The 11,836-nt window shown below is 55.8% G+C and overlaps 3 protein-coding genes across 3 annotated transcripts; 2 read left to right on the forward strand and 1 right to left on the reverse strand.

Moving 5' to 3' along the window:
• Nucleotides 1-1,208: 1,208 nt before the first annotated feature.
• On the reverse strand, nucleotides 1,209-2,483 carry J7T55_011549 (vacuolar transporter YPQ3; the record flags this gene model as incomplete). The annotated part of the gene is made up of 4 exons (XM_053135697.1): nucleotides 1,209-1,450; nucleotides 1,515-2,147; nucleotides 2,214-2,313; nucleotides 2,370-2,483. The coding sequence occupies 4 exons, from the start codon at nucleotides 2,481-2,483 to the stop codon at nucleotides 1,209-1,211; spliced, it is 1,089 nt and encodes a 362-aa protein (XP_052999355.1).
• A 986-nt stretch (nucleotides 2,484-3,469) lies between these two features.
• J7T55_011550 (nuclease s1) lies at nucleotides 3,470-4,568 on the forward strand (the record flags this gene model as incomplete). Its single annotated transcript, XM_053135708.1, has 3 exons — nucleotides 3,470-3,533; nucleotides 3,586-4,245; nucleotides 4,405-4,568. 3 exons carry the CDS (start codon nucleotides 3,470-3,472, stop codon nucleotides 4,566-4,568), a joined length of 888 nt encoding a protein of 295 aa, XP_052999356.1.
• Nucleotides 4,569-8,215: 3,647 nt separating this feature from the next.
• Nucleotides 8,216-10,295, forward strand: J7T55_011551 (uncharacterized protein; the record flags this gene model as incomplete). The annotated part of the gene is made up of 5 exons (XM_053135719.1): nucleotides 8,216-8,573; nucleotides 8,670-8,696; nucleotides 8,801-9,404; nucleotides 9,477-9,501; nucleotides 9,558-10,295. The coding sequence occupies 5 exons, from the start codon at nucleotides 8,216-8,218 to the stop codon at nucleotides 10,293-10,295; spliced, it is 1,752 nt and encodes a 583-aa protein (XP_052999357.1).
• Nucleotides 10,296-11,836: the final 1,541 nt, after the last annotated feature.

The raw sequence follows: 11,836 nt of genomic DNA on the forward strand, positions 1-11,836 counted from the left end.
CTGGGAGGGGGGCAAATGCCCGGGCTTCTTCCTGCTTTTGACTAGCCGAAATAATTTTGCATCTCCGCTGAGGCACGTTTTCTCGACTCTCGGACTTCTGCATTCAACAACAGGAGCAAGACTGCCGTTATAATGACCACAATACTCACGAACTGGACGTCCGAAGAACCATTTCTGTGAGACCGGCACTTACGCGTCGGTCTGGGTGGGATAGCGTACAATGCTGCCCTCCTTCCTACGGATAGAGTTTCAGGACGACGCGCCACAGCCACCCTTGCCCACCTGAAGGGCCGGCTGATCGACGCTGAGGCACCTCGACTTCTCCGGCGGCAGCTAAGCACCGGCAGCGGCAGCGCTGATCGTTTTTACGTTTCTCCACACGCTTGTCCATGTCTTACGGTTACTCTCCGATGCGTTGTCTGCCGCTGACGATTGTTTGTGTATGTGTGTGTGTGTGTCTCACCTTGGCCAATGACCAAGAGCGGACACGGTGAAGTCTGTCTCACGAGACGCAGGCGGGCTGGCACATGGCAGACGATCCCATGGGCGGCCTAGTCTCAGAAGAGCACGCGGATAAACGGCCAGCGTCGTCAAGGCTCATGTCTCAGCAACCGCTCCTGGAATAGACATTTTGACGGCCAATCACCGACAGGCAGTTACCTAATTCGGACTCGACATCAAACAAGCAGCTCAAATGTTTGTGTCGTCTCGTCAACTCCATCTTGATTGTGCTCCACAGAGTGCCACAGGCCTGCGACAACGATCAACTCGGCTGCCAGAGGCGAAACCTGATGGTTGTACATGATCGTCACACAGTGGAAGAGCAGCCTGTGATAAACGAACATTGCCTTTTGACCTCTGTCGGCGACGCTCAACGGCCCTCAGCTGGCCACCTCTGGCTCCCCGTCAGTTCCAGCTGCCTCGGAGTCGCCGCTGCTGCAACACATGGGAGCGACACGATCCTAATGATGATTGATCAAGCTGATATACCGTTGTTGGATGTATCCAATCAATCAATTGACCCTTCCAAATGAGAATGCGTACTTGAAATGCAACCCCTTAAGCGACTACCAGCGAATGAGTCGCACGACCTGCTGACGCCGTAAGCAATTTACCGTTTCCAACTCCTGACAATGCGAGTGAAACCATACATTAACAACCCATCTGAGCATCGCACCGTGTTGTCATTAGCGCTCCTCCCAAGCCTTCTAGGCTGAGTACGATGGCCCATCGCCGTTCTCCTCGACCGCATCTTCCTTGGCCTGACCTGTCTTGGAATATAACTTAAACTGCACAAAGATGATCGCGTCCTCGGCAATCGTACCAAGCGAGCCCAACAGCCAGGGCAGAGCCTTGAGAATGTAGGCGCTGTCCTGGGAATACGCAACGAGGCTCGCGCCATAGGTAAGGTTTCCTGTGAGTGAGAGAAGGAAGAACAGGAGCGCCAGGCCTGCGGCACGCATGTCAGCTTGCGGAACAACAACGACAAAACCCTCGTGTGGCTCAATACATACCCTCAGTGGACTTCTCTCGCCAGTTCTTGATGATCTGCGGGATGCGCGCGCACAGATAACACAGCGCGCTGATATATCCCAGGGCCATGCCCACCACCACTACCGGGTCTTTGCCCGCGTTTGCCGGGTCGGATCCGGCAGGGTCCTGCGCATCGTCACTCTTGGACGGAAGCACCTCCCGGCTGACGAACCAGGCCACGACACCGAGCGCGTACACCGCAAAGAGACTCAGCGTGTTGGTCAGCCATGGGCTCCGTTGCGGCGTCTCGTCCTCTCCCGTCACGATCCTCGTCAGCGGGTCCAGGCCTGACGAGCCCCGTCGCACAGAGTGGCGCCTGTGGCTTCCCGGCAGCCCCCCGGCACCGGAGCTCGACCGCCGGCGGGAAAGGAGCGGCTCCTCCTCGGTGGCCTGTGCCTGCAACGAGGCGAGGTGCTCACGGTTCCTCCGTCGGGCATTGATGGCATTGTAGTATAGGGATTGACTGATAAGGATCACATCGGCGACGCAGAAGTAGCATCCTATTGCGACGGCAGAGGGGGCAAGATTCGTAACGAGCGCGCCTGTTACACAGAGACAGTCGGTCAGCTTGGCGGTGAACCAGGCACGTGCGCTTGCGCCGGGCAGGACATGCGCTGCGATAAGAGGTCCCAACAATTGAAATTGGCCCAAAATTGGACGATGGACCTGGGTCTACATACCAGCAAGGTTTGTGATGTCACCGAGAAGCCAAATGAAGAGGAAACCCATTGAAAGGCCATCTGCGCTCTGGGCCTTGTAATTGGTGACAAGCTGGGGAAGCTTTCCGGAAGATTAGAAGCCGCAGAGACCATTGGCATTGGGAAGAGGGTGCTCACAAGCAAACATATCCAAGCGACCAGACTGATGCAGCCAAAAATGCCGGATAAGGATTCACCGATCTGTGTGGAGGTCGTCACGGCCGAGGCCATCTCAGCGATGATTGTGGCCATGACGGAGGATTGAGTGGCAGGATTCTGAGACCCGTCCTGCTATGCCAGACGAATTGGATAGGATATAGGAAATAAGGATAGGAGTGGATATGGGTTGGTGACGCCAGGCATGAGTGTTGAGAGGGGAGTTGAAGGATTTGCTGTCCAAAGAGTCAGGTGGTGATGGACCTGGATCAGGGTCAAGGTCAAGTGGCTTGGATGGTCCCGCGACTCGAATGACTGAAAGGCCTTATCGCACTTCGAGGTTCAACAGTTGGTGCGAAAGATAAGCCCAAGCCGGGAAGAGTTACAGTGGGGGTCCTACCAGATTGAGTTTAACGCGGTCCCAAAGCCTGCAGCTGTCCCGCGATTGTTGACTGCACGGATCGCCAGGTGCTACGGCACCCAGGGTGCTTCTGCAGCGGCAGATGGGCCTGTGACTGCCAGCTTTGAAAGGGACCTCTGCTCATTGGGCGCCTGGCGATTTAGGGGCTGGGAGGAGGGCCTCAGCGGAGATGGCGGCTAAGACCGGGTCCGATTACCTCACCAGCACGACCCTGACGTACCTAGCTAGGCAGCTGTCCCCCTAACCTGGTGCCCACCAGCCCATCTAACCCGCGGAAACACTGGCAATGATCGGAGCAAGCAACTTCACATCACAAGACGACTGAAACAGCGTCAAGAGCATTTGTTTCTCGGGTCATCATTCTTGAGTCAGCGGAAACTAGCAATCTGTCTTAGTTTCTCAGGTAAGCATTACGGTAAGTTGTCTTGCCTTTCGCATGGGGGGCCGTGAGCCGCAGATCGATTCGCTGTCGTTGGTCGTCGATAACGCGCATGTGTCCAGGTTGCCGGATCAACTGACACCACCCGACGTGGATGATCGGCACCTATCCCAGCGCGTACTGCTTTCAAGCAGCTGAACGCAACCATCTCCGTTGCTTCGATTCCCTTTACTTTTACGTTTCAACTGCATTTCTCATGTCATCAGCGCTGTTTGTGTAAATATGAAGCTATCTTGTGTCGCCGCGTTAGGCCTCGTGGCCGTTCCGGAAGCGCTGGCATGGGGAGGTGAGCAACCTCTATTACCAAATGCACACTTTCCAGTCACTAACTTCCCCAGGTTTCGGGCACATCACTATCGCCTACCTTGCCAGTAACTTTGTCCAGCCGCAGACGGCAACCTACTTCCAAACCCTCCTCCGAAACGACACCGCCGACTACCTCGCCAACGTGGCTACGTGGGCCGACTCCATCCGATACACGAAATGGGGCCATTATACGGGCGTGTTCCACTTCATCGACGCCAAGGACCAGCCGCCCTACAACTGCTCTGTCGAACTCGACCGCGACTGCAAGGATGAGGGGTGCGTGGTGACTGCGATCCAGAACTATACCACTCAAATCCTCGACCCTTCTATCCCAGTGTGGCTCCGCGCGCAGGCCGCCAAGTTCGTGGTGCACTTTGTTGGAGACATCCACCAGCCCCTGCACGACGAAGATGTGTCCCGGGGCGGGAACGGCATTCATGTGCTCTGGGAGGGGCGTGAGCTCAATCTCCACCATGTCTGGGACAGCTCGATCGCGGAGAAATGGGTTGGCGGCATCAGGAGGAAGCCATATCATGAGGCCCAGGAGTGGGCGGATGAGCTCACTGGCAAGATCAAGGACGGGGACTTCAAGAGCCAGAGTAAGACGTGGCTGGATGGTGTGGATTTTGCTGATCCTATCAACACCGCTCTGGGCTGGGCGAGGGAAGGCAATGCTTATGTCTGTTCTCATGGTGAGCATCCGTTGTTTCCTCTCGTTCATCTGTTTGTGGCTAGTTCTCGGGCCGCGTCTTGTCTGGTGATCCAGCACGGCCCCCGCAATCACTTGCCCCTTGGGCTTCGTTTCGTGGCGTTATGTCGACCCTTGGAGCGATTTGCTAACACGTATCTAGTGCTTCCTGAGGGACCAGCAGCCATCGTGGGGCAGGAACTAGGTGGGGAGTACTATGAGAAGGCTGCGCCGGTGATCGAGTTACAGGTCGCCCGTTCGGGATTCCGGCTGGCGGCCTGGCTCGATTTGATCGTGGCGGCCCTCAAAGTCGAGACCGAGTTATGATCGAAACCTATATGGACAAGAGCTAGAATCATGTACAAGCTCTTGCGTACTCGATGCTGTGACAAACCACCATTTTCAAGAAGTCAGGGCTACGCAGCGCTCTTCAAGCCCTATCAAACCCTGTGACTGAATGAGAGCACAGGTCTAGTGCTTGCGTTTAGCTTTCTATGAGATATGTGCGATCTGGCAAGTGCAAAACGGCTCACACTCCTTCAGTCTGGGTACAGATACGCGACGACACTTGGCACCTCGATTCGTAGCTGTCGCATCGCCATGTTCAAACAAGTCATCGTGTCGAGCTGCGGCATGGGCCTTTCGATCTAAAGCCCCAAGACCGGTTCCTCGAGTCGTGAAGTCAGTCAGGCAGAGTTATCAGCGGCTTGTCGTGATCGTGAACCGACGAACAAACTGACAAATCGAACCGAAGTCAGGCTCGTGAGAGAGACCGCGCGTACCCACAGACCTTCGACGACGTCGGTTATAGTTGGCAACTCAGGATCGCCAAGTCTACTGACTGTGAGAAATGGAGGCTGTTCAGGCCCGTGACATATATGCAAGGCAGCACGCGTTCCTGCATGCATGCAGCAGAGAAAGTTCGTTGACCAAAGCTTAACGTCGGAGTTTGACGTCTTGTCGACGGCCAAAGGCTATCGGCGAAGCTTGGCGGGCCGGTGTCGATGCATGCGGCCCCGATCTTGGTTGGGCGGGCAAGCGACCGAGAGCGTGGGACATGACCTACTCGGAATGAGGTCATGGTAATATCTCAGCAGCTATAGAACGCAGGGGAGAAAAAGCCAGGGATGCCCGGGCTATTCCCGAATTCAGTTTCGCCGAGAACCCGACCAATCCTACTCTGCGTTCTCCCACCAGGGGCAGTCAAACAGCCAAGGCGTTTTGGGTGAGGGCTGGCTCTTCGCGACTCGACACCTCTGCACCTTGAACGCCCTGCTCTGCTGCAAGTCTTTCGTCTCGTCCGACATCAAGCTCATCAGCTTGGTCTCAACTATTTGCACAGAAACAATTGGCGAGATATATTAGATTCTCAACCACGGAACGAGGATGTTTTCGACATTGCGATCAGCGGCTCCACCTGGTTGAGACTCGACCGTGAGGGTCGCGGCGGCAGAGTGGATAGTCGCTTGTTTTGTTCCCGGTATGTGGAGTGCCTTTGTGTTCCGTTGCCCAGAGCGAGGCCAAGGCCAAGCTGCTTAACCGATCAAACTGTTGAAGCTGGAGGTCTGGTGCCGAGATGCAACAGGGTCGGCCGAACAGTGGTGGACGAGACAAAGACAAGATGACAGATTATCCGATGGTGTTGGCGTTGGCGTTGGAGCGTAAATCTCGGGGTCTGACCGACATACACCTCTCCACACACACACTTACACATACCATACACAGACAAGGCATGATTATTCTTGTGTTGATTAGTAACATACACGCGCCGTGGTTGTGGTTTGACACTATCCCCGACGTCCCCTCCCCATTTCAAACCGTATTCAGCCACCACCCTGTAATTTACGGCGAGGATACGAACATGATCTCCTCTGTCATGTGCTGTACCCTGGGGGGAATCATCGCCGGACTAAACGGTGATTCTCCCATAGCGCTGGCGCGAGAAGAGCAAACTTCGATCGTCGCAGGGGGAGCGAGGTAGCGAGAAAGTACCTGTGGACCAGCTGCTGGTCTCGGTGGGGAGGATGGGCGCAACCATGTCCCACGATTCTGCCTGCTTGTGGTTGGACACCGAGCCACAGTCCAAAAACTATGGTGGTACACTTAGCGCCGCACACAGGCGCTGTGGAGGGGTGGTACCCAGCTGTTGAGGTGCTGGCTCACGCTGGCTGTATCGAGACTGACTGTGTGGCAGATGGCCATATTGGGAGGAGAGACAGGGACAGACAGGGGAGAGACAGGGGGGCGGCGCCGTACCAGCCATGCGCAGAGTGAGGTTCGGCGCGACGGGCTGCCACTGTGTGCCCTCTGCCCCTGCGGCTCACGGTTGCCGTGCCAAGCCGAACTGCGCAGTTTTGTGCAGGCCAGGCGGTGCAGGCCAGGCGGTGCAGGCCAGGCGGTGCAGGACAGGACACGGCAGGGCAGGGCAGGGCAGGGCAGGTTCTGTACCTAGTCGTGCTAGTTAGAAAGCGCTTGGTGCTTGGTCGGCGGGAACATCTGAGGCATGGTTTCGCCTCATCGGCCCCTGGGATGAAAGCCATCCGAAACCCAGCGTGCCTGATCAGCACAACGCGGCCAATCAGCACCGCCAACGGCGCCCTAGACCCGCTACCACAGCCCGCTAACCAGGGGCCCAGTAAATAACCTCTGACATTTTGAGCCGCATCAACGTCTAGGGGCGACGGCGAGAACTCCACCCCAACCTGCACCATCGTCCGTAGTCTTCAGCCTGAACTGCCCGAACGGCAACCGAACACCAGCTCTCGCTTTGCACACAGTCCCCCCAATTATCAGACACGTCCACGATGGGCTTAACGCCTCGGTCCAGCCTATCAGACTGCGCCCGTCATGATCGTCCGGACTGACCGTGCCTGAGATGCTCTGGGGGCAATCCCGGCTTGCGAGCCAGTCTCGCCAGTCCTCGCTACCCTCTCCGAACCCGTCCTGGCCCTGCAGTGCCCTGCAATGCCCTGCAATGCCCTGCAAAACAGACGAGATGGCTGCCATCCGTAGCAGGCCCCTCGGCCCTGGTTCAGGCTGGTACTTGAGACGGTACAACGGCCCGTGCCAAGATCGACTTAAGATGGGCATCATTTTGCTCATCACTTGTGCCCCTTCAGCCCTGCCCATCATCTCCACCCCGTCTCGCATCTTCCATCGCGTCAAGGGTCTGTTCCCTCTAGTCGCATTTCTTCTCGTCATGGGACAGGGGCCCTCTCTCGCTCATGCCCTTGCCTCGAGGCGCTCCCTGATCCCCTTGATGCACTCCTTACCCAAGAGAGGACATCGTCTGTACCCACTCACACTGCATCCTCGGGGGGCGCAGGGTGGGACTGAGTACTCCCGTACACACGGGAGTGCAGGAGCCTGATTTAACCTTAAAAACTTGGGACAGGGATCCAGCCCTGTTGGAACAAAATACTCGACTAGTAGTCGACCCCTGCGTCTCGCTCCGTGCCCGTGGGGCGCTCTGCCTGCAAGGCGGCTCGCCTCCTTTCCCATGTGCGCCCTCCCACGGCGGCCATCGCGAGAGAGACAACAGGCCCGCGAGGGTGGGCACCTTGCCCACTTAAACCACCCCCGGCAGCAGAACTTCTTGGCGATGGGGACAAGCGAAACCAGTCAAGCATCTGAATATAAAGCGGCCGGTCTTGGCTCGCCATAGCTATATCTGAATTCCCCCTCGCTCCCCAGCCCACATTCTTTCACGCTCTTTATCTGTTCGACCTGTCGTCTCATCTACTTCGTGTTGTCGCGCGCTGGTTGTGTATTTTTTACATTCGTTCGCTCTCTTCGTCGGATGTAACGAGGTTTTCTGAGTAAACCTCATGGTCATTCCTTTACACACACTCCAGAGTGTCAACCCCTCTTAAACCTTTTGGTCTGGTACCAACCCTCGTCTACGACGACGGCTTCACTTCTTCAACCTATTACCGACTAACGAGCAATCCTTAATTATCACACATCTACTCAAGATGCAGCTGAACACCCTCGTCTTCGCCCTCATGGGCTTCTCCGCCGCCATCGAGGCGTCTGCCATCCACCGACACCAGGACGGCCTCCTGGTCTCAAGGCAGTTCGGAGGCGGCGGCTTCGGAGGCGGTGGCTTCGGCGGTGGACGCGGTGGTGGTCAAGGACAGGGAGGACAGGGACAGGGACAGGGACAACAGGGGGGACAGGGACAACAAGGACAGCAGGGCCAGCAAGGCCAAAACGGACAGCAGGGTCAGAATGCTCAGCAGGGCCAGAATGGACAACAAGGCCAGAACGCACAGCAAGGTCAGAACGGCCAGAACGGTCAGAACGCACAAAATGGCCAGAACGGCGGCAACAGTAAGTATTATCACAGTCCTCCTCTTTGACAGTAGCGGACGCTACATGAGGTCATGAACTGGCTCTACCGTCAACGGTCGCTAACATTCGTGCCAGACAACAACGCCAATAATGGAGGCAACAGTATGTGACAGCTTCAGCCTTTCAAGTCCTATTCAGGGATGCTTCTCTGCTCACGACTTGTTCCCCTCACTCAACCCCATCATATACTGACTTTTCTGCCGCAGATGGTGCTCAGTGTCTGCAAGCCAATGCTGTCCAAGACGGCTCGGCATCAGATGGACAGGAAGCCGGTGCCGAAGCGGGCCAGGCCGCCTCCATCACGGATAAAAACAACTTCATCAACTTCTGCTCGGGCAAGACCCTGACCAATGGCCTCCAGAACAAGGCTGGATCTTGCAACGGTATCCCCATGGGTGAGATCCCAGCTCAGAACAACATGGCCTCTACCATCATCACAAGTCCTGTGCCCGGCAAGGAGCCTCAACCGAACCAGGACTTCGATGTTAACGTGCAGATCGCAAACATGGACCTTGGCACCTTCACCAACCCCGACAACACCTACTACTCCGCGCCCCAGCAGCTCGGAAATGGAGGCAATGTCATTGGCCACACTCACGTCACCATCCAGGACATGGGCAACTCCATCACTCCTAACCAGCCCCTCGACGCTTCCCAGTTTGCCTTCTTCAAGGGTATCAACGACGCCGGAAACGGCAACGGAGGCCTGAGCGCTACTGTCACTGGTGGTCTCCCCGCCGGTAACTACCGTATCTGCACCATGGCCGGTGCTTCCAACCACCAGCCTATTCTCATGCCTGTCGCTCAGCGGTAAGAATCATCCTGACCTGCGGTTTGTCACATGCCATTAGAAGAGTGTTAGCTGACATGATTGATTTCTAGTGGTGCCCAAGATGACTGTGTGAGAGTGAGTACAGCCCTTGACCCCAAGTTGATCAAGCACCCAAAAACTAACTGTTTCAGATCACTATTGGCGGCAACGGTGGCGGCAACAACAACAATGGAGGCAACAACGCCAACGCAGGCCAGAACCAGAACCAGAACCAGGGCCAGAACGGACGACAAGGCCAGAACGGACAACAGGGCCAGGCCGCACAACAAGGCCAGGCCGCACAACAGGGCCAGGCTGGTCAAGCAGGCCAGGGTGGCCGGGGTCAAGCAGGCCAAGGACAAGGTAATTCCCAATCCTCCCAGGCCTCTGCATCCAGCTCCAACACCGACTCCAATGCCTCTCAACAAGCTGCTGCGACTCCTTCATCTGCCACTTCATCTTCCAAATCAGGCTCCTCATCCTCCACTGGTAAAGGCAAAGGTACAAAGGGACAGAATGGTAACTCCCAACAGGCCGCAACGGCGGACGGCAATAATTCAACCGCTTCCGCATCCGCGAGCGAGTCCGGAGGCAACGCTAAGAGCGGGTCCTCTTCCTCTTCCTCCTCCTCCACCGCCTCCTCCTCCTCCCAGAGCGGAGATGCCATCGGAGGCATCGCCGCCCCGGCGGTGACGGATTCCGGCAACTCCGACAGGCCCTTCTCGGTCAACGGCAACACTTTCGTTAATGAAGGCGCCGCTGTCCAGCGTGCCTGCGCTATTCAGAACAACGCATGTGCGGACGCCGTCAATTCAGGAAAGGTTTCCGGCAAGACAGTCGGGGACTGCAACGCGCAGGAACAGGCGTGCAACGCGAAGGGCGCAGCATAGAGAGCATTTCTGGCAGATCTTGAGTCCTTTTTTCCTCCAGACGCAATGGTGGTCCACTGTCTGTGATACCCCTTATTGGACTGGTAGGCCACCGACCGATCGCTACAGTCTAACTCACTTCGCCACTCTCTATGCTCGCCGTCGGAATTTGTACGCTACGTTGCCTGCCATCTTGATGATGATGGATATGATGGGTCTACGAAAGTTTTTTTTGCACTGCTGCTGCTCCGATGTCACACTATCTTTTTCACGAATTGCTACATTTTTTTCTCTGGAGGAAAAAAAACACAACACAGATATGCTTGTAATTTAGAATGGGACGAGAACGCGTTGACGCTCACAGTCGTCCGGCGTGTGAAAGTCGAATGAAATGGGATGGTGATCCAATTGAGACGAACTCCTTGACAACCCATCGTCCAAGTGATTAAACCCCCAGCAATGCTTACAACCCACCTTTTCCACGGCGTTGAATGTGCGACCAGGCCCCAAAACGCAGGAACGTGGCTATGTGGCCTAGTGCGGCCTGTACAGGCTGGGAGAGGAGATGTCGTCAAACATCGCCAAAACCTGCCGAGGATTTGCCAAGGACAACCTGGCCCAGAAGCGAGAATCAAGAAGATCTGGATCTGCGCTGCGTTGTCTCAGGTTTTTGAGGGACCCCTGTCGTCCACAATACGCGCATGCATCATCCGTACCCACGCGAACTGCTGCGACTCCTAAGCCACGCCGGAACCCCCTGTGAGTCCTGCATGGGAGCATGTCCATGGGGCCTGTTCAGCCCATGTTAAGGTTTCTAATAAATACTCCGGAGAGGCCAGCGCTGCGCGGGACTCCCCCGGCTCTTCACGCCGTCGGCGAGCAACAACTACAATTGACTCGTCAATTCGCCCAGACAGAGAGACTCGGCCGAGACATGATCAGAGCATCTTGGCTGTGATGACATTCCAAATCACCTTTCCCTACCCAGTTCAATCATTTAGATCACTTTTATGATAATCTTTTCAAGCGTGCGGCTTTTCATGAGTCAACCCTTGCAGTGCAGGATGCTGACGGCAACTGGATCGCCAAGATCGCCGAAACAGATCCGCGGTAGGCTCTGGGAAGCCCCAGGGAGAAGAGGTCAGAGTGATCGCTCGGGCATTAGAATAGCAAGACTGTAAAGCCCGTGAGTCAGGCAGTTGTTTGTGATGCGCTAGACGACCCCGCTTCCTGGAAAGTATCGCACATTGAAGACTGAGTGAGATATTGAATCGGTCTGAGGCCCTCGAGCTCGGTATTCCTTCATGTGCAGCACAGATGTTAGATGCTACTCCAGAGTACTGTATGTTCGAACAAGGCTTCATATTATAGAGTCTCGCTCAAGAGGCAGGTCTCTGTTGTTTACGACTTGCGATCCCTTAATTTTGCACTTCTAAGTCCAGCTGGATAGTAGGTTCAGACATGACTGTGACACGCCACCTCATGGACTCCATATTATTGGCTTCCGGGTTTGAATATAGGGTAGGGAAGTTGACCGACACACAGTAGCTTGCACGAATGAA

The sequence above is a fragment of the Diaporthe amygdali genome, assembly GCF_026229845.1.
Source record: "Diaporthe amygdali strain CAA958 chromosome Unknown NODE_2_length_3802984_cov_64_841326, whole genome shotgun sequence".
Taxonomy (NCBI): domain Eukaryota; kingdom Fungi; phylum Ascomycota; class Sordariomycetes; order Diaporthales; family Diaporthaceae; genus Diaporthe; species Diaporthe amygdali.